The sequence below is a fragment of the Oryzias latipes genome, chromosome 6 (genome assembly GCF_002234675.1).
Source record: "Oryzias latipes chromosome 6, ASM223467v1".
NCBI classification, from domain to species: domain Eukaryota; kingdom Metazoa; phylum Chordata; class Actinopteri; order Beloniformes; family Adrianichthyidae; genus Oryzias; species Oryzias latipes.
This window is the reverse complement of record NC_019864.2, coordinates 585,169-610,966: the sequence shown is the minus strand read 5'-3', so window position 1 is coordinate 610,966 and position 25,798 is coordinate 585,169. Positions and strand designations below refer to the sequence as shown.

The window sequence follows — 25,798 nt, the reverse complement described above, 5'->3', positions numbered from 1 at the left end:
GTTTGCAGCGCCTTCCGTCCGTGAAACCAGGGTCCAATTCCAAGCTGCTCCCTGTTCCCTTCTCTGCTTCTGTGCCGGTCCCAAGCCCGGTTACTTTGAGAGGGTTGCGTCAGGAAGGGCATCCGGCGTAAAACAATGCCAAGTTAACCTCTCCTCGAAAGAGTGGTCGTTTCGTTGTGGCAACCCCTGATGGGAGAAGCCGAAAGAGAAAGAAGATTTTGAATCACCATTCAGGCCCCTGGAGAATCTACATTAAGCAATGTTGAAAATAAACAGAACTTTATTTACTCAATCATACATTTAGAACCTTACTGGTTAAGGCACATTCATTCCATTTTTCTTTTTCTTATACTGAAACATTTTTGTTGTAAAAATCAGACATGTTGACTGTTCCCTCTACATATTTTAAGTTACCAAAATAAAAGAACTATGAATTTTCTTGGCTAAAAGCAACTTATTTGAGATACAGTTGCAGTGCTTAACATCGTGATCATTAAATAAACTACATCTTACAATTTTATCACAATGAAAGGTGTATTATTGTTCAAGGCAGAGTTATTTTTAAGTGATACTCTTGAAAAAAGCAAAAGAAAATGTGTTACGCTGCAATGACTTATAGTGGGATGTGTATCGGGATACGTTTTGAACGCCAGCCTGTCGCCAGTACACACCCCAAGTGTTGATGGGAGGGAAAGGGGAAGGAGTGAGTCCTCTTCTTTTTTCTCCTATCTGTGGAGGAGCCCGCTGTTCATTGACGTCACGGCGGTTGTTGTAAACGGCTGGCTTCCGGCTGAGCCCTCACTCTGTCCTCTGAAGCGGCGCTCTTCACTCTCCCGACTCTCCGCGCGGAGCCACTGCTTTCCAACCCGGGATAACTCGACGTTTGCGGTACGTACGCTGTCCCACGCGCCCATCCGAGGCGCTTCGTTCTGCGCGGTTATCGAACCGCTAACCGACGGGCGGCTCGGAGGAGATGCGCCGCGAGGGAGGGGCGCCTCCGGGCGGCACGCCGCGGCTCGGCTGGCAGGAACGCGCGGGTCATGTGGACGGAGGAGTCAGTCTGGTGCTGCAGAAACATCTCGCAGCCTCGAAGCTCCCGGCTGGCAGAAGATTGTTGATCAAATGTAGACTCCCCGTCCCTCCCCTTTCAGGAGCCTCCCTTTAAATCGAGGCCGGGCTTTGCAGAAGTGCACCACTTTTTAGCTACACCCCCCGGTTGTGAGGCATTCATTTCGGTAGAGTCACGGGAAGTCGCGTCTGGTTTCAGGCTGTTGCGCCTCGGAAGGTCTCAGGCTTGGCTTTTCTTGGTGAAGCTTGTTCCTCAGTTTTTAGGCTTTTGTGAATCAAAGTCAGCTGATGCTCGGCTCAGGGAAAGCCTCCTCCTCCTCCTCCTCCTCCTCATGAGTTCCTCATGAAGGTAATTTCATCTCCATCAGCACGTGGGAAGAAGAAGAAGAAGAAGACGACGTGTTGTTCCAGCAAACAAGCAGGAAGCGGCTCTTCTCTGGAGACGGCTGCAGCGTGGCGCATGTTGCTGCTCAATCAATGTCAATTAGTAGCCTCTGTAATTTAATGAACGCTTTGACACCTTAGTTAGGAAAAAGAGTTCAGTTAGATTTAAAAAAAAACCTCAGGAAATCCATGCATCTCAAAATAAAACCACTGTAATGTTTTCATATGAATAATACATTTTATTTGTTAAAGTTCCACTTTTTTGCGGAAACGACTATCTTAAAACTCTATTTATTATATAAAAGTTTATTTTGGACAGAAAATTAACTGATTTGTAAATCACATAATAAATGTGTGTCTAGTAGCATCAGTTCCATAGAAGTGTGCATAAGTGAGTCCTCTGATCCGTGAACCTCTGCAGTCCCTTAAAGTCCCACTCCGATCACCTGTTTTCTTCCCTGGGGTCTTTTAATTATAAGCCTAATGTTTTTAGACAAAATCCAAATAACTGAGTCGTTTTCTAGAACATAGTTTCTGCAGAGCAGCAGGTGAAATTCACCTCTGAGTGGTGGGAGGGCCAAGGTTATGGAGGACGCCGGTTCACATTTCCCATCATCCCTTTGTTTGCACTCTTTCCCACTAGCTTTCAGCCCCTCAGACCCCAGGCTAACATTAGCTGTCTACCAAAAAGGGTGAGAATTATCAGAGCTATCCAGCAGTTTACATCCAGATTCCAGCTCAGGCGAGGAAAGCAAAGACAGTGGACGCTTCAGAATGGAGCGGAGCAGGGAGACTGTGGGCAAAGTCCTGGCTATTAGCTTTTTGAAACAGCATTTTTTCACCTCCTCCTGATTAACAATTTGAACAAAGAAATACTCAGAAACGCGGGTTTAGTCTTAATTTTCCTTAGTAAATGTACTCCATCATCAGAAAAATGCCACAAGAACACGGTAAAAACGCCATTTACACTGGAGTGGGGCTTTAAGTGTGTCCAAGAAGACAACAGATTTTTACAGCAGACAGGCGAACTCTGAGGTCCAAAGGACTCAAATTCTGAATAGAAATGAGCTCTTATTAGTTTATCATTCCTTGTAGTTACATCCATCAGTGTCAGCAGTTGTGCTGTTAGGTTATCAGGAAGTCATCTGTTCTGCAGGTTGTCAGTCTTTAGAATTTAGTGGGGGGGGGGGTTAAGAGGCCAAAGGGTGGTGCAGTATGAACCCTGCTGGTTTACATAGCAGTTGTTTTTGCCATTTCATTCATTCATTCATATTTTCAATCTTTGAGTTTGGAAACTGCTGCCGTTCCTCCACAGGTGCCCTGCTGAAGCACGAGAGCGCCTGGCATTCATTATTCAGGCTGAAAGTATCAGGGATCAACTTGCTGCCTGTTTGTCTGACTGACTGTAAGGTGCAGGAGCTCTTTAACAGACACCGGATCAAAAGGCAGCGGGGCCCGGCCCAAGATTACACACCTCTGTGTTTGTGTTGCAGACAAGACCTGGAACTCTGGTCTGAAAACAACGCAAACACAAACATGCTTCAGGGAGCTTCTCACCTAGATGCTCTGGTTGCCGTTAGGTTGCTGCATGGTTGCAATATTGCTGTAGCACAGTGGCAGTGATGTTGCTGCTCCGTTGCAGTGGGGTGATGTTGCTTGATGTTACGGCGTAGTTCCAGCGTGGTTGCAGTGATGTTTGTATGTGATTGAAGTGTTGTTGCAGTGGTGTTGCTACTTGGTTGCAGCATATGTTAGGTTTTGTCATAGTGAGGCTGCAGTATGGTTACTGTGACATATAGACCAGCAGCTTTTCCATCTGGAAAAATATCCAGGTGGTATTTCCTTTTTCTCATACATTAGTTACCTCCTTCAGCAGCATTTGGACTCAAATGAAATGAAATGTTTGTGGAGGAAATGTAGCTAAACTCCGTCTTAAGAAGTTTCAACTATTGGTGTATTTGAAATTCAACTTCAGGTTTTTTTCGACACATAAATACATCCACATTAAAAGTGCAGTGTGACTGTCCGGCATGAAAATACTGCAAAGGTGGGTTTTTAAAGGTAGATGTTACAAGAGGTAATTATACAAAAATAACTAGAAGGAGCTGCATTTCCAGAAGAAAATGCAGGGTTGGATGCTATGTTGCTAAATAAAAAGGAAACGTAAAGGGTAATAATTGGCAAAAAAATAAATAAAGTAATGATTAAAGTCATTGATGTCAATGATTAAGGCCATAAATAAATTGAAAACAGCACAAAAACAATGTGTTTGTGAAAAATGCAGGGTATCGAACCAGTGAGCTGTGGGACCAAGGATTCCTCGTGTATTTCAATGGAGGCGAAAATCCTGGAATATCTTGAAAAGTTCAAGGATTTGGAGGACCATAAAGTCATAGCTGGAAAAAGCTGAAAGAGCTGAACATTTAAATAGTTGAATGATTGAAATAAAGGGAAAAATGTAGAAGGAGTTAAGCAGCAACAAATGGTGGAAGATACTAGAATAAAGAAAGAAACAGGAAAACAATTGTTTGAATGTTTAAACAATTCTTGAATGCTTTATAGCATTCAACCAAATATAAATATTATCAATATTTCTTTATATAAGGAAATACACACTAGACACATGTTTAGGTCATATGTAAAAGCTGTTGAAATGAAACTGATAACAAAATTATCAATGTGGTAAATTTCTAATGCCCTCAGGCTGTGGCGGTGTGTTTGCAGTGACTTTCGTCTTAAAGAACAAGTCATGTTGAGAATTCACAACAATTGGTGAGGGAAATGTTCTGGAATTCGTTTTAGGTTCAGTGCATTTCCTGGTATAGACTCCAAGCGGCCTGAGGGAAGAAGCTCCTCCTCATTCCTTGTTTGTCTTCATGGAACCAAAATCCTTTCCTGAACCAAACAGAGACAAGTCCATTGTTGGGATGGCTGAGGTTCTTCACAATCGTCCCGGTTCTGATCCAGCTCTGCTTGTTGTAGCTACAACTTGTTGTAGCTCCCTGACTTGCTGAATTCCCTGCAAGTCAGGGAGCTCAGCATGAAGATGGGATGGAAGTCTAAAGAATAATAGTTGGACCACCGTTTTGAGTGTAACTCGGTTGAACTCGTTGGCTCGTAAAACCCCACAAAGTTAATATACTGTCATTGGAAATAAAAGAAGGCTTTCCTGCTGTCAGCAAATGCTAAAGAGGATCAATCACATCAACACTAAAGGCTCATTTTGTTAAAATGACAAAATATTCACGGTCAAAGAGTTGGGCAAAAGAACCTGCAAGCAAAGATTTTTTTGGTTATGTCAGTGACGCGCCAGAAATGAGAGCCTGCCTTTGAGAGCAGATGAGACCAACGCAGAAACCAAAAACCACCTCCAAACACATTAAAGCTCCAAGGTCAAAGTGCACCAGAGTCCAATCCACCTTCAGGAGCTGTTTGAGTCAAACTCCACTTAATGGAGACAACCGTTGAGTATGTTGTATAAGAGAACTGGACTGAGTGACTCACTGCCCTGACATTTCAAACAGGAACTCCTGGTTCCAAGAAGCCAAAATCCCATAGACTACAATGAGAAATAAACAGCTTTTTAAATAATTCTTGCTCTTTTTCTAGCATGTTTTTGACAATCTTAATTATTTTTAAAAATGATTTTTCTTAGTGCAAGTTGTTCAAGTTATAAATGTTCAAAACGTTTGCCAGATTTCGTGTAGCCCTCTTTCACTGGTAGGGGTGTGGACGTCCAACAACTGTCTGCTGATGTCGTCTGGCTCCAACATGGTGCCGTCCGGATCGGGAAAAAATGGCGGCTGAATTGTCCTCATTTTGTCGGAGCTGGGAGTAAACCGTCACACTCGCTTGCTTTGGTTCTCAGATACAGTCAATAGAAATGACCAAGGAGGACACCCCTGATGGAAGAAAACGCGGTCTGGAGTTTCCCACAATGCACTACAACAACCACACAGTTTCAGGGAGAAATTCTTCTGGAGAGATGAGGCAAAGCTGGAGCTGTGGTACAATCAGGTTTCATTTGACCTGGCTGAAGACTATCAGAGAGGAAAATTACAGCTGGAGGGTAACACAAGGCATTACGGCGCCAAAGGCTCGTCCGCCGCCGAGGTCGGGCTTTTCCTGTTTCTGCCCCATTCCTGTCTTGATTCATCATGTCCAACAGTCATAAATGCTGGTGCAGATAGGAATGCAGACATTCTCAGCTCTGTCAGAGAAGTGTGTGAAGGCTGTTCAGACTTCAGTGCTCTGGAACAGAAATCTCTTCTGCTCCAGAGTTCGTCCTGTCTCTTCGTGTCGGAGCTGCCGTCACCCAGAGAGCAGCCGGGCTGCAGCCACAGTGGGGCTTTAACAGGCGAGCAGCAGGAGGGGGGGGCACTCGCTACATGGTTAGTCTGAGCGGGATTGCCGCTGCTCACTCGGGTCCACCGTCCTGCTGGGATAGTGGCTCTGTTGTCATGGCAACCTGCAGTAATGTTCCCTCATAATACTGGATCTTTTTATTCTCGTGTGTAGGAATTTAGAAGGTGTGTGACTCTTGAGTCGCCTTTTTTTTTTTTTTGGTCTTGCTTTGAGTTTTTTCTTTTCTAAAAATAGTTTTTGTGGAAGTGTTTGTCAGAGCACTGATCTGATGAAAGAAAGCAGAAGAACTGGTTCACCTGTCACAATAAGAGCAGTGGTGCAGCATTAAGGTTTAGTCAAACCAGGTCTACATCCACCTGAAGCCAGTTTTGTGTGTTGTTTATGAGCCTTAAGTGGGCCCAGACCATCTACTGAAGGTCTGTGATAAGAAGCTGAGCTCAGCATCAGGCTGCAGGAAAACCTTTATAGAAAAAGTCTATTGTTTTCACACCTTTTCTTTAGATTTTCCAGGGATTAGTTCCATCCATGTGGGGCAACCTGTTGTTGGCACTGATGGATTTAACTGTAAAGGCAGACGTTGCATACTTGTCTCATGATTCAGCAGCTTGTTGAACCACCTCTGAGCACAGTTGCTTGAGGAACTTTCACATGGATGTGCAGGAGGCCCCCCCCCCATGGGGACTAGCATTGCTGGCTTTTTTTTTTAAGCCGCTGCATGATCTGGAAAATAAACGATATTGTTGAATGTGAACACTCAGTGTAAAGACTGTAGATACAGAAGCTCAATTCCTTGAAAAACAAACACTTTTTGCATGTTAGTGGGGGACGGGCTGGACGGTGGGTAGTGGTCAGCACCCTTGCCTGAGAATACTCTGGTTTGAATCCCTGCTGGGGTTTTTTCTGTGTGGAGTCCGCAGGTTCTCCTCATTCGTGTGTTTTGTCCAGGAACTCTGGTTTCCTCCCAATGTCCAAAAAACATGCACCATAGGTTAAGTGGTAGCTGTAAATTGTGAGTGTGCGGCCTGGTAACAAACTAGCGAAATGCTTAGGGTGTACCCTACCGGCCCAGTTACTCCAAAAGGGATTCAGCGGGTTCTGAAAATGACATGCTTGTTGGTTTTTATAGTTTTTATAGTTGACATTGCTACAGAAAACAGCCAAATCCTCGTCCCTGATTTGTTTTTACAGACAACTTTGTATCTAATCCATCCTGATGCACTGAAATCTATAAGACTGAGCAATGAAGCTGCTTTCTGAGCAGCATCAGCCGTTCTTCTGCCTCTTCTTCCTAATGGGACATGCTAACTGAAGGTGGTACGGTCTGAGATTTTTACTGTCTGAACGTTGTTATAACTTGTTGGTGAGCCTTTGCAGTGTAAGGAAGTGGGAATCAGTCTAAAAGTATTTTAAGATCCATTTATCTTCCACATTCTATCTTCTACCTATCTGGAGCCAGTCCTGGGGGGCATTAGAGATTTGACAAGTGTCCTGGGGGGCAGCAGTCAAAGGACAGATTCTCTGGCTTTCCTTTCCACTGAAAGTTCTTCCGATCCCAAGCGGGTCCTGGGTCTTCCCTGTGGCCTCCTCCTCTTCACCTTCAGCAAATCTAGAGCTTTCCGTATTGACTCAGCTCCTTCTTCACTCTTCAACGGCATTACTGCAGTTTTTGCACCGATCACCCGCTCAACCTCATGCTCCATCCTTCCCTCACTCTTGAACAAGACTCCAAGATACTTCAACTCAAAGTTCTCCACTGACCGGAAAGGGCAGATAACCTTTTTCCTGTGGAGAACCATGGAGGCGCTAACTCTAATTCCAGTTGCTTCACACTCAACTGTGAACTGCCCCAGCAGAGCCATGGACGGTCCTGGTCTAATGAAACCAACAGAACAACCAAACCAGACCCCCTCCAGTCTCTAGCTGCACTTGGAAATGTAGTCTAAAATGTCTGAACAGAACCGGTGGTCGGGATAAAAATCGTAATATTCCATCGTTGGACTATCAGCTGAATTCTCAATGAATTTCACAACAGTCTATAAGATCTTTTAATATAGAAATGCATATTATGTAGAATAAAATCACAGGTTTTCTACAATAATTAATCACAGAACCTACAAGGTTTCAAGTCTTTCAGGGTTCCACTTAATAGGATCAAGACTTTGTGTGGTTTTCTATTTAAATTATAACTGAATGTATAAAAGGCAAATGTGCTTTATGCAGGCAGGTCATTTTAAGGTCAACCCATAAAGGTTTTCTTAAAACTAAATCTAATATAAATACTATAGTTGTTGCTGTTATGAAGGATTTATGAAACAAAAGTGTTTTTTCCCAGAATGTCTTACTTTGAAGAAACCACCTCTGATTAGAACCGGATTGTTCTTTTGCAGGAGATACCATGGTGACCATCCCAGAGTACTATGCAGGAAAAAACGTGCTGCTCTCTGGAGCGACGGGCTTCATGGGGAAGGTAAACGCACGTGAATGAAATGTGGGAGCCGAACTGAAGCACGCCTCCGTCTGAATGATGGCTGCTGCTCTGCTCTGTAATGAAGGTGTTGCTGGAGAAGCTGCTGAGGTCCTGCCCCGAAGTGGGAGCCGTCTATGTGCTGGTCCGGTCAAAGGCGGGCCAGAGCCCGCAGGCCCGCGTGGCCGACATGATCAACTGCAAGGTGAGGCGGCATCACGAGACGGTGGGAACGTCAGGAGGGTTAACTGCACAGTCTGAGCCTGTACCCAGCACAGAGTGGGACTGCGATGAAGCAAATACCCCTGCAACTGTTCATAAAAACCTACAGCAGGCAAAATGCTTCACAAAGAAAACAGCTTAAAGAACCACCCCAACGAAAATGTTATTTTTGGTCTTTTGAACTTGTTTTTTGGGCAGGATAGAGGACACGTCTAAAGAAACTAGAGCTTAAAATTGCATTTCTGAGTACTATTTATTTTTTCAAATCATTGTCAATCAAAGCAAACGAAAAAATACAGTTAAAAGAACATTTAACTGTTGCATAAAAATTTCAGTCGGTGAGCCACAGGTTTCCTGCTCCGCTCCATTCTGATCATGCACTGTCAGACCGATAGATCCCTGAACGTCTTTGTTTTCCTCACCTGAGCTGCAATCTGGATCTAAACTGTACGACTTCATGGATCTGATACTGTTCGCCTTTTATTTGCTATGTACATTTTTAGTTGGGGGTGTGGGGGGCTGTAAGCTAGTGGGAGAAAGTGTAAACAGAGCTCTCATTTATGGGTGGTGAGGGGGGGTTTTCTTCATGCCAACAGTCCCGCCCACAACTCGGAGGTTAATTTTTAATGGACTCCTGCCGCTCTACAGACACTGTCGTAGAAAACGACCCAGGTTTTTGATTTTGGCTGAAAACGGCATCACCATCATATTTAGAAGACCACTGGAACGCTTTGAAAATAGATCAAAAGATGATCGTAGTGGAACTTTAAATATGTTCATGCACTAAAACAATACATAGAAGACATTGTTGATCTCTTTTTTCTGTATTCAAGGTTTCCCTCTTCTTTTTTTTTCTTAAATTGATGACTAAGTGACAGTTGAAGATGTGGGGGCGGGGTCAAGCTTCAGCATGGGTGTAGAGAGCTTCCAGAATGTGCAGAAATGGCCTTGAAGTGGCTTGAAGTTTGGGAGCTATGCTGATTTCTGTCAAGTCAGATGGTCCAGTCTTTCGTCTCATTTCTGTCATGAGTTGGTTCAGTACCAGAACACAGATCGCCTTCCTGCAGGCGACGGCGCTCCTCGGTGCACTGAGTGAGAAGCTTTTCCACGCTCTGGAAGTTCAGCCTGCTAGTTTCTGTCTTTGGGTCTGTGGACTGGTTTCTTAGGGGTTAGAGAAAGTTCTTGTCTCATGAAACCAAGCAGCCCGCTCCTGGTTGATTGCTCAGCAGTTTGCAGCAGGGGGAAGTTCTGTTTGACTGAAACTCTTCATGTGTAACCACATCCTGTTTGCTCAGATGTGAACACAGTTTGTATTTTAATTTAAACTAAGGTTTGCTTTAGGTGCTGCTTTATTTCCCGGCGTCTAGTTTTTTCTGAAGTGAAGGTTTGAAGCCCAGCTCGGCTGAGTGGCTTGCCTTCTGCTCGTGCAGCAGAGGCAGCAGCTGCAGCCGTGTGGAAGCTCCGCCATATGTCCTAAAGTCATGGAAATCTCTTTTTATTGCAGTTGTTTGAACAGTTGCAAGTGGAGCAGCCGGGCTTCGCTGAGAAGATCATCGCCGTGAACTCTGACCTCACTCTGGCAGAGATGGATCTCAGCAAAGAGGACCAGGACTTGCTGGCAGAACGCATTAACATCGTCTTCCACTGCGCCGCCACCATCCGCTTCAACGAGCCGCTCAAGTCAGTGCCGCTCCATTCCAACTCTTTCAGCGATCTGAAAATAAATCAGAGAAGCAGAGCAGATTCAGACCAGCTTCAGGAAAAAAATGTGCAGACGCTTTTTCCTTTTTGTTATTTGGAACCAACGTGTCTTCACGTTTCACTGCAGCAGCACCCTCCTCGCTTTCCTACTGAGCTGCGACTCTGCTCTTCTGGTGTTTGAGCGTCAGCAGCTCCTGTCAGCTGATTGTCTTCTGCCCTCCCTCAGAGATGCCATGCAGCTGAACGTGCTGGCCACTCAGAAGATGCTGGCGCTGGCCCGCAGGATGAAGCACCTGGAGATCTTCACCCACGTGTCCACAGCCTACGCCCACTGTGACAGAGAGGTCATTGAAGAAATCGTCTACCCTCCCCCTGTGGACTACCGCAAACTCATCGACACTCTGGAGTAAGTCTCCGGCTCCCCCCTCTGAGGCGGCCCCGTTCCTCCAGCCTGGGCTGACATTCCTTTGGGTTACGTCAGAGAATATTTAACATGAGGGGAAGACGTTAACGCAGATCACAGTCTCGAACTCGCACTGCCTTTCTGAGCTGTAGAGTCTGCAGGCTGGAGGTTAGATCTGAGGTTCTGGTGGAGCAGGGGGGGGGGTCGGGGCTCTTTTATGGGAGTGTTCTCTGATGGAGAGCATCCGGTCAAACTGACCGTCTAGATCAGAGCCCTTCATGCTGAGGTGCACCTTTTGGTTTATTTATCGTCTTTTCGGAGTATTTCTTTATTCTAATTGTTGTGAATCAGGAGCAGATGAAAAAATGCAGTAGGAAAAAATAGCATATTTGTCACTGGACAGACCACAAGCTCCCTTCTCCGCTACACATTGGGGTTGCTCTGCACCAACAGTCCCGCCCACAAATCCGAGCTGAAATTGTAATGAACTGCTGCCGCTCTGCAGTCTATGTCCTTAAAAACAACAGTTTTACTAAAAAGTGGGCTAAAAACAGCAATATCATAATAAACGACTACGCTTTTTAAATAGATCATAAGATGATTACAGCGGACTGGCTGGTGTTTAGTAGGCGATGAAACATGGCCTCTGTTCCTGCATGTTAGAAACATGCTTTGTAAACGACTTTAGCCCTAATGTCAATGAACTCAAGTCAGTTAATGACCAGAAGCGTCTTTTAACTGCAATTCTGCTGCCGTGGTAACTGAATAAAGTTGCCATCAGTAGCTGCGTTTCCATTACACACATAAACAAAAACTTATTGAAATTCTAGAAATGTCAAAAAAAACAACACAGTTTTGCAGTTCCACTTTTCTAAGTAATTATTGTTAAGCAAATAAACACAAACCAAATCACGCAATAATTACTTCAAAACATGGCAAAGGATGTAAACAATATTTGATTGACAGCAGATGCATTACAGTTTTTGCCACGGCATTAGCCCTCACCATCATCCATCAAAGGAGACATCGGCGTCTAATTCAGGCCATGGAGCGGCGAGTTCCTCACACCTGGGAGCGGCTACGGATGAAGACATTTAGGGAAATGGTGTTTTTTTTTTTTTTTTACAGAAGTGTTGTGGATCCAACAATTCTGCATGACACACTGAGCGTTTGATGAGCTGTGTGATGCTGTTGGACCTCTTGTGGCGTCGCTGTGCGGTGACCACGGTATCCAGTTCCTACTGAGAACCCCAATGCCAACTGGTTGTTAAAAAAAAGGTGTTTCCACTATAGTTTTGCGAAATACGCCTCAGTTCAATACGCCTCAAAACCATCTCCTCGAAGTCCAAATTTTTTTTTTGATAATTGCGACCCCCCCCCCCCCCCCCCCCCCCCCGGTAATTGTTGTGTTTCTATTTGGTGACATTATTATTGCAAATCCAAATATCGTAATTTCATAGTCAATGGAAACACAGCCAATAAGGATTTACGCATGTTTACCTGCATCACTGTTTTACACCGAGGTTTTTATAGTGTCACATAGTGTCAGTGCATTACATTGACTCATAACTGCGTGTGATGCCACCCACTGACAATGCCTTGCTTCCAGTTTCACCCAAATTAAGTCAATTGAGCCACCAGTTTGCCACGTAATGTCCTTCGCCATGTTGGAAGCAGACGTCCTCAGTAAGCCGTAATTGGTCCGTCTACATGTATGGCAACCACTCTCTCCAATCAGGAGTGAGCATGTTAGATGGCCACACCCCTTCCACTGAAAGCGGGCTCGGTGGTATCTGTCAATCAAACTCTTCGAATGTTCGACGTCAGGCCACCCACTTAATTGAAGCATCTGATTGGTCAAGTTATAATTTAAATTACTTGAACCACAGAAAAAATGTCAAAAATATCATGTTTGAGCTAAACTCCCCAACATAGAGGTTCAGCCTTTTCATTTTGCTCATTGTTGTGGAGAAGTAAAAGGGTTCCTTGTTGTTCAGCTGGATGGATGATGATCTGGTATCGTCCCTGCTACCAAAGCTGCTTGGAGAGCGTCCTAACACCTACACCTATACCAAAGCTTTGGCCGAGTACCTGCTGCAGCAGGAGGCTGGGGACATCAACGTGGCCATTGTCAGGCCTTCCATCGTTGGAGCCAGCTGGAAGGAGCCTTTCCCGGTGAGGAACTCCCACCCTTTTGTGCTAAAGACCTTTCTCTGAACTCTTCATTTTAAATCAGTACAGAGGGTCTCTGTTTTGGCAGGAAAGAGAGGGGCTTAAGGAAAATATGCTGATTGTCATAAATGCTGTTGGTTAGGTTCCACTGTGGCTGCTAGGTTCATCCTTTCCTCAGTCAGGGTTATGCAGATAAAGGCTTTTTAAGCCATAGTTTCCTTAAATCCCCATCACTGCTGCTTCACAGGCAGTGAAACGGCAGAACTATCAGAGGAACTATTGCTGCTTTCTTAGTTTGGATGTGCTGTCACTGACCTCACTCTTTGTTTTAGGGCTGGATTGACAATTTCAATGGACCTAGTGGAATATTTATTGCAGTAAGTACGGATTAAAAAGTGCTTTAACCCCCTCCAGTTACCTAAAGTTGTTGTTTTTTTCAGAGGATATCCTTTTGAAATAATGTATTAGTTGCCTTTTCCTCTGTTCTCCAGGCTGGCAAAGGCATCCTGCGAACAATGAGAGCATCTAATAACGCAGTGGCCGACTTGGTGCCTGTGGATGTGGTCATCAATGCAACGCTGGCTGTGGCTTGGTACTCCGGCTCACAGATGCGCAGCAGGTCAGGGAGCGCTCCCATTCCCTTTCTGACCCAGGTGTGCTTCTTGAATGTGTTTGTCTCCAATGTCTGGTTGTTGCTCTAGGTCCAAAAACATGCTGGTGTACAACTGCACCACCGGAGGGATCAACCCGTTTCACTGGGGGGAAGTTGGTATGGCCTTTCTCATGTTTATTCTCATTTGCAGCTTAGTGCTCTGAAGACATTAGCACAGCCTTTTTTCCATTTCATCTGACAATAGTAGGAAGTGTAGGTGTTTCAAGTCACTTTTTATTGTCAATTTTAACAGCTTGGTTCTTTTTTATAAAAAAAAGTTTGCCTTTTAACAATCTGGTATCAAAAGACTCTTCAAGCTTGTCCTCTGAAATTCCCGTCTCTGTCGAGCAGCTAAAAATAGTTTTATTGGTTTTGGAGCTTCAAGCTGTTAGTTTGTTAAATATCCTACCTTAACTGTCAGGCAAGCCTTTAATAAAGCAGAGCAGAGATTTTTAAATACATTTCTGCAAAGAAAATTATTTTCCAAAAACAAAAAAAATTGATAAATCTGGATCTGTACTTGTTAATTCTGGTCCAGAAGGAATTCTATAGGGCATTCAATTGATTCAGAATGATGAAAGCTGAGGTAAGAATGTAAGGAAAACGTAAGAAAAAATAAAATTTCAACTTTCTACAACAATGAATGCTGTAAACCAACAAAGTCTCCCAGCGGGTCTACTTAAATCTACAACATTGTTATGTGTTGGCATGAAATCTGTGAGGATTCAGAACACAGCAGGTTTTGTAGTCTTATCTGTGAGTTATTGTGGAGCGGACGCTGATGACCCTCCAGCATGGAACCGGGTGGCGTTCTTGGAGCAAAAACGTTTGAAGGTGGACTGAGCACTAACGTGTAGAAAACTTAGAGGCTTTACAGATGTTTGTACAAACTAACAAACGCCATTTTTTCATGATGCCGCGGTGTTGGAGCCAGACATTCTCCATAAGCAGTGATTGATCCGTGTCGTCTGAGTCTTGGTTTTTATAGCAACAACTCCACGCGAATCAGGAGTGAGCTTGTTGGAAGTCCACACCCCTACCTCTACAAAAGCAAACCACACGAAATCTGTCAATCAAATGTTTCAAACGTTAGACATGAGATCAAATGCCATTACTGAGGCGTCTGATTGGTCAGTTTATAATTTTTGCAATACCGAAAAAGTGTCATTAAAAAATATGAGGATTACCAAGAAGATGTTAAAAAAAGGTATCAGATAATGCATCGTGGTTTGGCTTAAATCCATGTGAACATGAAAAGTAGCTCGGAATGATCCCTGCTTCCGTGTAAAAATAAATAAATAAATAAAATAAAATCTACACCCTTTACAGTGATGCACACTGGGCTGTTTATGCTGACTGGCATCATATGTATGTATGTATCTATGTGCCATAGACAGTTTGGGGTAAGGAACATCTTGTTTTCATCTGTCAATGAAATAGGAAATGAGAAGAATAAAAGCTGTTCATTGATGGCTTGTGTTAAACAACCTTTCTTCTTAGAGTACCATGTAATATCTACCTTCAAGAGGAACCCCCTTGAGCAGGCCTTTCGTCGCCCCAATGTTAATCTCACAACCAATCACCTAATCAATCAGTACTGGATAGCCGTGAGCCACAAGGCTCCCGCCTTCCTCTATGATCTGTACCTCAGACTGATTGGACGAGAGCCCAGGTAACCCCGCTTCTGTCTGAGAGCCCCTCTCCACGTCTCTGCCGCTTTATCCTGTCCCTTTCTTTTAGTGTAGTTGCCTAACATCATGGCTGCATTGTTGATGTGCAAAAATATGTTTTTGTGTAGTTTTGTTAAAGACTGCATAACCCATCGCTGATCCTAATCAGGACAGGATAGTGGGTTCTGCACTCTACTCCACTTTAGTTTTCCTTTGGTTTCCTGAGACATCAGCACTAAGTTCAGAGATGGACTCGAGCTGGGAACTCCACCCAGGCGTTGACCTTCTGCGTTATCCCGGGAAGAAAAACTGGAGCCAGTGTCACATGATGACGCTAATCGTCAGCCTTTGCATTGAGGCTGCACCTAGCTCTAACTTATGAAGGGAGGAAATGCATTTTCTACATCTCATCCTCTGTGTACTCCGTGTCCCGTCATGTCGTGTATCTCTCTTCTACAGAATATTGTATAAACATGACCTTCAAGACCAATCCCTTAGAGCAGGCCTTCAGAAGGCCCAATGTCAATCTGCGCTCCAACCCCTTTACTAATCAGTACTGGACCACAGTCAGCCACACGCTGCCCGCCCTGCTCTATGACGGCTATCTCAGGCTGACGGGTCACAAGCCCCGGTAAGGTTGCAACTGCCTCCCAGCTCCCTCTTCTCTGCCAGTCAGCCCCCACTCTTCCCACATATCCCCACCCTCCCTGGTTGTGTTTTGGGGTTGTGGAACCAGAATGGACCCAGGGCAGAAGAGACGGTGTCTACAGGGTTTCCTTTGATCATCAAGGAATCATCTCAGTGACATTTGATTCTGATACAAGCATGAGCTGCTGTCTTCAAAAGATGACAGCCCTGCTTGACCTTTTGCAGGCAAACTACAGAGCGGACATGACGATTTTTACTGCTAACCTCTCAGCCAATCATGGGATATTTGGAGGTTCATAAAGTTGTGTTCAGTCAGACGTCCTTCGTCGCACTGAAAGCAACGTCCCTGCATGCAGCCTGATTGCTGTCAATCCTGATCAGTGTTTTAAGTGGTAAATCATTTGCAGGTTTTACTCTTTTGCTCTGTAAAATCAGACTGATTCACTCCTTTTTCCGTTTGGTTTGTCAACAGTTTGGAGTAATGATTATCCCTACCCTTGTGTGTTGATTAGCCATGCATGTTCATCGCATCTTACCAATCATCCACCCTCAATGAAAGAATCTGCATCCTTTCACGATTGGTGTAAAATTTCTCAAAGACAACAACATTTGGTTCAAAACCCAAACTAATGTTTTTTTAATTGAATTTTATTCTGCCCAATCTGCAGATTCGGATTCTTTCTGAAGGCATTTTTCTGCTCTCTAGCAGCATTCACACTTTAACCATGGATTTGATCAGAAGTGAAGTTGGACTGGATTTAAATGGGTTGTAGGAAGGGTAGTACCACTTTGGTATTTGTTTGAAACACATAAAAAACTTGCTTTGACTAATAAGGTTATGTTAAAAATCATCTATTTCCTTCTGAACCTCTTTTTAAATCCAGTTAGACTTATCTGTTTTTTTGTCAATCATTGCTGAGTGCTTTGAAATCACTTCTAGTTTTTGATTCAGAATTTAAACTGTCTTCTGGTCATTTTAAGGGCAGACTAAGCTTAAAATACAGTCTTTATAGCCTCTTGACAGTCAATGTAGATCTCCTGTTGTCCTGCCACACAGAGCGCTCTGTGGAGATGACAGACCATGGGACAGTCATGTCTGACTGCAGTCATTCATTTACTGCTGAGTCTGACTGCATGTTCAAGTGAATAGACGCTCCTTTCAGGAAGAATAGTGGGGAATTTGCATATGCATGTGCAGTTGTGTTAAAAACAAACTTTTTAAATGACCCAGACAGAGGTGAGATGTTCTGGAGGTGAAAGGGAGGAGTTGAAGGTGGAGGTGGGACTACAACCAACGATCAGCTTTGAGCTCTTTGTTTCTGTGGTGATGGACAGAAGATGAGATTAGACGGGAATCTCTGATGAGTGATGTTTGCAGATGACACTGTGATCTGTAGTGAGAGCAGAAAGCAGGTGGAGGAACATCTGAGGGGTGGAGGTTTGCTCTGGAAAGAAGAGGAATGACGGTCAGTAAGACAGAGAATCTGTGTGTAAATGAGATGTTACACGGAACAGAGGTGGAGAAGGTGGAGGACTTTCAGAGCTGTCCAGAACAGCACAGAGTGTAGGAAAGAGGTGGAGAGGCGTGGTCAAGCAGGTTGGAACAGGTGGAGGAAGGTTTCAGGTGTGATGTGTGACTAAAAATAAAGGGAAAGGTGTAGAAGACTAATGAGAACAGCCATGTTGTTGATGCAAAGACAGGAGGCAGAGATGAAGATGTTGAGGTTCTCTTTGGGAAAGACCAGGATGGATCAGGAATGAATCCATCAGAGGAACAGATCATGGTGGATGTTCTGGATAAATGCAGGGAAGCAGATGGAGATGGTTTGGACACGTTGAGAGGAGGAGCAGTGATGATGCTGGAAAAAGGATGCTGAGGTTGGAGGAGAGAGGAAAGGGGACTAGAGGAAGACCCAAGAGGAGGTTCATGCAGGTAGAAAAGGAAATAGTGAGAGTGTTTGGCGTGAGTGCGAAGGATACAGAGCAAAGGTTACGCAGATAACTTGCTGTAGGAACCCGTAAATGGAGCAGCCGGACGTCAAAGAAGACATTTTCTAATAAAGAAATGACCCAACAATGGTTTTGCGTTGAATATTTGTGCAGATATTTTTGCAAACAGACGTCGGCACTGGCACAGCACAGATTTGTCCCACAAGTTAGAGACTGTCTGCACGTCTGTCACAGGAAAAGGCAGATGGTAAAACCTGATTTTCCCCCACTCCAGGACTGGAAGACCGAATGTCACAACTGCCCCTGCCCCACCCATCAAGGGGAATTGACAAAGTAAAGCCATCAGAGCTGCTCAAACCTCTGTCTGTGTGGTTTTGTGTGGAACCAGCAGCATGAAGTTTAGGCGCCTCCTAACTAGACCCCACGCTTAATTTGTCCCGACCCCATTAACCACAACTCGCTGTAGTTTTCGGTCTATGAAGACTCTCATTCATCCAGGTAGATTCCATCATAGTAGTAGGTTTAGGGGTTGTCATCTGGACTTGGTTTTTAAAGTTGAAGACATTTCACCTCTTATCCAAAAGGCTTTGTCAATTCTGAAATAGCTGGTCGAAGAGCTGGTTTATATGTGCTCATGGGGGAGGAGTCAGACCTGAAGCTGGATGGTATTGTCTACTTAGACTACCGGTACATGGTTTTGGGTCGTTAGGAGTCCTTTGTCCTCAGCTGGGGGTTGGGCGACAGTAGCTACTGTCGGTATTATTTCTTCTGATGATTTTTTTTAGTCGCGCCCTCTTTTTTTCATTATTGTTTTTTGGTAACGCATGTTTGTAGTTGACTGTTACGTTTTCACAATACCAGTTGGGTCTATTTGGCTCCAAAAAGGGTTAGACAGCCAGTGAGGTCAGGTCTGTTGAGTGTCTGGCCTTATTGACAGTCCCTAACCAGAGCAGTCCAGCTCACACTGGATCCTTCTGCTCAGTGATCTTGTTTAATGTCCTCAGTTTGATTGCTCAGTTGTGGGGTGACAAAGAGGTTTAGTTGTCCTGTGCAGCAACCTAGAAATGAGTCTTTGTCTCTCAGTTAAGTGACTCAGATGGGTTTGATTTCTGAACAGAACAGGATTAATACTTTAAGGGTCAAACTGAGACAAAGCCGCTTAGTCTGCCCTTAAAGTGTAGAGCTGAACAAATACAAATTCACCTGAACTTTGTTGCTGTTATTTATTATTTGGGGGATATTTTTTAAACTATTGTTTGTTCAAGATTAATGTGTATCTAATTAATTTTTTGTCTTTGCTCAAAGGTAAGTAGTGCTAGTCTTGAAGGTCCGGACCCATGGGACTGGGTGGTTGTGGGGGGGAGTGTAAGCGGCAGCATTTACGGGCCACAGCAGAGGCCGCAGAAAACCATTAGAGCTCAAAGTCATCCATTCCAGTAAACAGATGAATGGATAATAATGTCTGGTGGTGGTGGGGGGGGGCTCAGTATTTGGGGAAGCTCTTGATGGCAATAGCAGACAAAGCAGCGATGCTCACAGGGAGACTTTCAGCTTAAAAATGTGCCGCTTCTGCCCCAACCGTCTCATGTTTCTGGACCTGAAGACACACAAACCTCAGTGAAGATAGAGGAAGAAGATGGTTGTCTTGAGGTTGAGTCATGGCATCTGGACTTAAAATCCTAGTGGCTCATGAGCCTCTTGGATGGGTGGTGAAACGTTTCAAGGTTTTGAGTCCAAATGCTACGACTCATCTACAAGAGAACATCACCTGGAGAAATAAAAACCTTCACTGACATGATGCTGTGTGGTAAACCTCATTTCAGGTGGGTTGTCATGAATTTTAACAAGACAGCAACAAAAGAGGAACCAATTAAAATCTGTCTTCGACTTTTATAAGGAAACATCTGTGGACAAGTTCATCTCTGCCCCTGAACCCTGAAACACTGTCCCACTGCCCCTCTCCCTCTTCCTCACCACTTTTACTTCACATGTTTCTCCCATCATCCTCTCTGATGCTGCGTCACATCGTAACGTCCACCTTCTGCCTTGCTGCCTTGCTCCTCACCATCAAATGTTCCTCGTCACAGGATGATGAAGACCATTTCCCGCCTCCACAAAGCCATGATGGTCCTGGAGTACTTCACCAGTCACTCGTGGGAGTGGAACACGGACAACATGAGCATGCTGCTGGCCCAGATGAGCCCAGAAGATAAGAAGGTAGGAGGAGCAATGATGTGATGATGTGTAGCGAGACAGCTGCTTTCCTGTTGTCCTGCCGCACAGATCACTCTGTGGCGATGACAGACCATTGGACGGTCATGTCTGACTGCAGTCATTCACTTACTGCTGACTGCATGTCCTGATGAACAGACGCCCCTTTCAGGAAGAATAGTGAGGAATTTGCATATTTCTGAGATGTGCAGTTGTGCTGGGAAGATAATTTTTAAGTGGTGGAAACACGTCAAAGCGTTGGGTCTGATCTTCACAATCAGGCAAACCTCTGCAGTGTCTGTCCCTGTAGAAGTGAAGTGCCTGCTCTGCCTCTTGCAGGTCTTCAACTTTGACGTGCGTCAGCTGAATTGGGCAGAGTACATGGAAAGTTACTGCATGGGCACCAAAAAGTACGTCCTGAACGAAGAGCTGTCGGGCCTTCCTGCTGCGCGCAAACACCTCAACAAGTAAGGAACCCAAAGCCGTCTCACGCCTCTGCCAGCACCAACACCAATTTCTGCACATGCATGTAACATGACAAAAAAACCTCCCAGAATTTCCAGTTGTCCTTTAAAGGAGCCTCCTTATACACGGTAGCAGCAGGTTTTTGTGTGCTGCCGCTGACTGTGATGACTGAAATGCATTGACTCAGAAGGAGGGGTGATTTTCATTTCATGTGGAGGCAGAGCATAAAGGCCACGTTGTTTCACGTTTGGATTAGGCCCAGGAGGTTTTGCATATTACTGTCACATTTGTGTGTCTCAGTGTAATTCCTAGACGCAGCGTTAAACTGTGTGGATGTGGGGTGGAAAACCCCGGTAACGGCAAGGACCCTCCAGCAGAACTGGATTCTGGTGGGTGGGGGCATTTGCTGTGATAAGCTTGGGTCAGAGATGAAAGAAAAGAGATGAACACTGGAACATCTGGGAGAACAGGAAAGTTCGTCATATGTTTATCCTGACTATCAGCTGCATCAGACAGGGGGGTTTGAAGTCTCAAGGACAGAGATGGTGTCTGCCTCCTGAAATCAAGCAGGAAGTTGGTTTCTCAGGAAAAGATCCCAAAGCTGACTATTGTGTCTACCTTTGGGAACACATCACAGTGAATCATCTGTCTCCATCTAATACTGTCCTCTGCATCCTCCTCCTTCACACCAACCTCCCTCATCTCCTCTTTCTCCGCCTCCATGATCCTCCTCTTTGGTCTTCCTCTCTCCTCCAACCTCAGCATCCTTTTTCCAGCATCATCACTGCTCCTCCTCTCAACGTGTCTAAACCATCTCCATCTGCTTCCCTGCATTTATCCAGAACATCCACCATGATCTGTTCCTCTGATGGATTCATTCCTGATCCATCCTGGTCTGTCCCAAAGAGAACCTCAACATCTTCATCTCTGCTTCCTCCAGCTCTGCATCAACAACATGGCTGTTCTCACCACAGTCATCTACACCTCTCCCTTTATCTTTAGTCACACATCACACATCAGAGTCTCTGTACAAACACCAACCTTTTCTATCACCCCCCCTTCAGGCTCATCCTCCTATCCGTCCCTCTCTTCACCTCAAGAACGTTCTTATCAAACTTCTCCTTCAGGATCTCCTCCTCCTTTGTTCTTCTTCCATCCATTCCATCTAGAGCACACAGGAGATCCACCTTTCTTCTACAAATGAAGCGGTGAAAAGACGAGTTCCAGAGTTTATCCTTCATGTCTCCTGGTGAAACTGTTTCTAGTCAGATTTTCTTCATAGATTTTTGTTGTTACATTATGAGATTCTGAACTTTTTTTTGTTAGCTGACCTTTTAACTGTGACGGACCTCTATGGGGGGGGGGGGGGGGGGGACTTTTGGCAGGTTGGATTAAAAAAAAGGTTTGAATTGCGTCAGAGAAGCTGTGGAAGAGTCAGTGTGGGTTCCTGTTCCAGCTCAAAGCTGTTGGCAGATAACTGTCAGCATCTTGTTGAACCATGTTTGTCTGTTCAGGCTGAGGAACATCCGCTACACCTTCAACACCATCCTGGTGGTGTTCATTTGGCGCATCTTCATCGCCCGATCCCAGATGGCCCGAAACATCTGGTACTTTGTGGTGAGCCTCTGCTTCAAATTCCTCTCCTACTTCAGAGCTTCCTCCACCATGAGATAATGAGCTGGGAAGGCGGTCGGAGACCTGAGGCCGACGAGAGGTTCCTGTTTTCAACGCTGCAGTAACCAAGCGAATGCCTGAAAAGAAGAGCCTCTGACCAGCCTGGACTGATTCCTGCTTCCTTCGTCACTCCTGCACCGGCGTGTTGAAAGCGCTGCATACGTGTCGGGCTAATGGGCGCGGGTCACTTTCAAGACTTTATTTGGATGATACTCTGCCCTGAGAGCCCGTCAGGATTCAGTCTCTTTGGACTCCTAAAGTTAGGCTTTTTTAAACCAAATTTTCTGCCTGCAGTTTTTGTTTTCTTACACATTAGTGTTTATCATCAGACCAAAGCCGTTTGAAACGTTCAGGTGGAAAACTCTGCATCTGGACCGACTCTTTACCAGCAGAGCAGACGGAGACGCATTCACCAGTGCCTAAAACAGACTATTTCCGCATAACGTCTTGCAAAAGCTTCATGTTGTGCTTCTTCTTTTTCCCGTAGCTGTTACCCTGAATGCTGAGCGGTGTTTCTGCCGAAAGGGCAGCTCAGACGGAGGATGGGCTCTCTCTGGCGTCCTGTCGTTCTTTACGTTTAGCTTCCTGTCTGTGCGCTTGTCTCATGTTTGTCTTGGTGTTTCCTTCCGAGCCACAGAGCTTCGCTTCAGCTTGGTGTGTGTGTGTTTAGCTTGAGTCCATTTGTTGAACTGACTGCAGTAGTGAGAAAGGGGCTTCTCTGTGTTGGGTTGTGGCTTTGTGTGTCTTGACCCTGAACGCCGGTGTCCCCGCCTCCTGAATGTCATATTCACAGCTTTGTGTGAACGGGAAGTTGGTGCCTGAACTTTTTTGTTGACAAAAGTAAGAAAAGCCATCAGGTGTGTGTTTGCTGAGTGAGTGTTCTGGTTTTCTTTGGGGGGCTTTGGGATAATAGTGGGTCTGCTTAGCCGTGGGCGGTTTACATGCATAGAGCTGACAGGTCAGGGGCGGCGCTGTAAGTGAGGGAATGCAGGGCTTTTTGATCTGACGTTTGCAGCAGAATTGAACTTTTGATTCTACCACGTGTCACATTACCTTTTCTGAATGTTTGAAAAAGAAACTTTTTTGCACAACTTAAGCCTGACTTTGCAGCAAGAAGCCAAACCCGCGGTTACTGCCCGTCACTTCTGGCACTTTTTGAAGATGAATCGTTCTGTTTATGTTCTGTTACAGCAAAATCTTGTGTTTCACTAAAATGTCAACGATGAATTTGAGGTTGTGATGGTAACTTCATTTATAAATGTGCAGGAAGGACAAGCAGTCATTTAACTTGAAGGCTTCATATCTGTTCTTTGTGACATTGAAAGTGACATTTTAAAGTTTTTGTCGATTAATCTGTCATTTTCCACCTGACCTTCCTGCTCCCACCTGAGAGGAAGGTGCTCCATTTCGTCGGCATGGTGCACAGGAAGTGGTTTCTGCCCCCTCTTTGTAACTGAAATCCGTCTATGTACATTTCTGTAAACCAGAACGGGCAGAAAAGAAGGTTTTTATGGCCAATAAAACCAAGCAGCACTTTTCAGACTTGAACTCAAACAGCAATTCTAATGTATGGAATGTGTAGGAGAAGCACAAGGAGGGCTCAGTGCGACAAAATAGGATTTTATGCCATTGATTGTAAATCAGAAGTCAACATGTGAAATAAATGTTAAAAAAAACATGTAAGGTCATTTTAATTATTTCAAACTAAATACTTGATTAAGATGGGAATAACGTGGGTCAAATTGAATCTCCTTATTTCGAAAGTTAAACATAGTGTTGATGTCACTGGTACAAAACCATGTGACATCAACACTACTCATCGTAAACTCTAACTCCACCCACATTTATTATCTTTGTAGAATGATGCCTTTATTAAAAAAAAAAGTGACTTTTTCCACGTGTGATTTCTGGTTATAACTGTCCTTCACTTCATTTATAAACCATCACTAAAAGCTTTTGGGATCAAAAATGTTTTAACTAAAGCTTTGGGTATAAATGTATCATTTCCTGCAAAGAAGAAGTGATTTGCTCCTCCATGGCTGAAGTGAAGCTGAGCTCCATGTCTTCAGCATTGGGTTAAAATCCTGCTGTTGGTGTCAGCCTCCTGTAAATCTCTCCCTTCTCAGCATCAGGATGGCCATCTGCTCTCTTTCAAAGATGATCCTACCCTCTTCCAGAAGAACTAACCCAGTGCCTTTTGTTTTGTTACCAAAAAGGACAAATAAACGTTGTATGTTCTTCCTGATGCAAAAGTTTGATTCTTTCTCTTCCGTGTCAGAGTTTTGTGATCGTCGGCCGACTGAAGGTGAAAGAGATGCGGCGTTAGTCTGAGCGCCAGCGGCTGACCTGTTTCCTGTGGTGCAGAAACAATCTGTTCACCATTTGCAGCAGTGGATCCGGAAGCCAGATTAAAGAGGTGCATTGAACATCTCCATTAGGATTCAACACGACCTCTCAGGATTAAATCTGACACCGCGGATGGAAAGATCCAGTTGTCCTCAATAAACAGGGCTCTGTTTTCTTTTTCCAGAAAAGCCTGGAAAGTGTTTTTCTCAAAGGCTGGGGGCAGATTAGTGGAGCTCAGCCGGTCCAACCTTCTGACACAGGCCTGCTTTCAGACGTGTCAAATCCTGTGTTTAGCCCTACATGATTTCCTTTTACAAGCGTTGGCATATTTGGGTTACATAAGCACGGATTTCTGCCCGTGCAGCTGTTAAAGTTCAGGACGGATTCCACAACCACTCCGGCTGAAAGCGTGAAGTCGGAGCAAAGCCTCAATGTTCAGTCAGGAAACTTTACTGCTCAGGAGCTGAGCTTTAGATTAAAAAAAAGCGATGTGACTAAAGACAAAAGGCAGTTTGTCACATCGGATGAGCAGGTGCTTATGATCTCCAGGTGATCTACTGGTCAGATCCCAGAGAGTCGGTGTAAAACCATAAAACCGGATCTTCACCATTCTAAATGGAAACGTCAGCAAATTAATGTTTTTTCTACCACATATCAGTGCTTCCAGGGTTCAGCCTGTGTCAAAGATGAGCGTTAAGATGCAAGTATGAAAAATATACTGTAAAGACTGTCATTATAAATTAAAATGTTGCATAAAAACTCCAGTAGATTGAACTGATGACTTTGATATGAAACTTCAAACGAAAAGGGTAGACCCGCATTGTCTGCCATGCAACAACGGTTGAAAGAGAAGGGCTTCCCGTTGCATAAATACTAACATTTCATATACAATAAGACTTCAGGGAAGTTCTGTTTTTTATAAACACATGTGACAGCCAGAGTAAAACAGGTTTATGACATACAAAAACACAATGAAGTGTCCAGTATCGCAAATAAATAAATCATAAATAGTTTGGGTTTTTGTTTTAAAGGCACAATTCAACTTTTGTTGAGTATCAGGGACTTTTATCTTCTTTTCTCCTGCTGCTTTTAGGAATAACTCGGATTCCAAAACACTTGAATCCTGCTGCAGATCCCCCCAGCTCAGGGATCTGCAGCCTGAGGCTCTGCAGCCACATTTAAGAAAATAAATAAAATATCAGCCCTAACTTTTGAACATACTTAGCATTATTTTAATTTAGATGAGTTAGGTTCATGCATTTATGGCTGAGGTGTTCCTAGAAGAGTAGAATTGACCGTAAAAATGATGGTAAATACTTATTTAGCGCTTTTCTACCTTCCTCGAAGGCCCAAAGTGCTTTACAGTCACACACACATTCACACGCTAGTGGCGGCTCCTCTGC

General features: G+C 44.4%; 1 protein-coding gene across 2 annotated transcripts; it reads left to right on the top strand.

The window, feature by feature from the left end:
• The first annotated feature begins 767 nt into the window (after positions 1-767).
• LOC101158572 (fatty acyl-CoA reductase 1) lies at positions 768-24,294 on the top strand. 2 transcript variants are annotated; one of them, XM_023955416.1, is made up of 13 exons: positions 768-888; positions 8,205-8,284; positions 8,370-8,486; positions 10,008-10,183; positions 10,431-10,610; positions 12,605-12,782; positions 13,112-13,156; positions 13,271-13,398; positions 13,481-13,548; positions 15,561-15,732; positions 19,787-19,916; positions 20,250-20,377; positions 21,890-24,294. In XM_023955416.1, the coding sequence occupies exons 2-13, from the start codon at positions 8,213-8,215 to the stop codon at positions 22,047-22,049; spliced, it is 1,554 nt and encodes a 517-aa protein (XP_023811184.1). In that variant the 5' UTR covers positions 768-888; positions 8,205-8,212; the 3' UTR covers positions 22,050-24,294. The 2 variants fall into 2 exon arrangements, with proteins under 2 accessions (XP_023811184.1, XP_023811183.1); XM_023955415.1 differs by lacking the exon at positions 15,561-15,732 and adding an exon at positions 14,932-15,103 and having other exon boundaries at positions 769-888; positions 21,890-22,338.
• Positions 24,295-25,798: the final 1,504 nt, after the last annotated feature.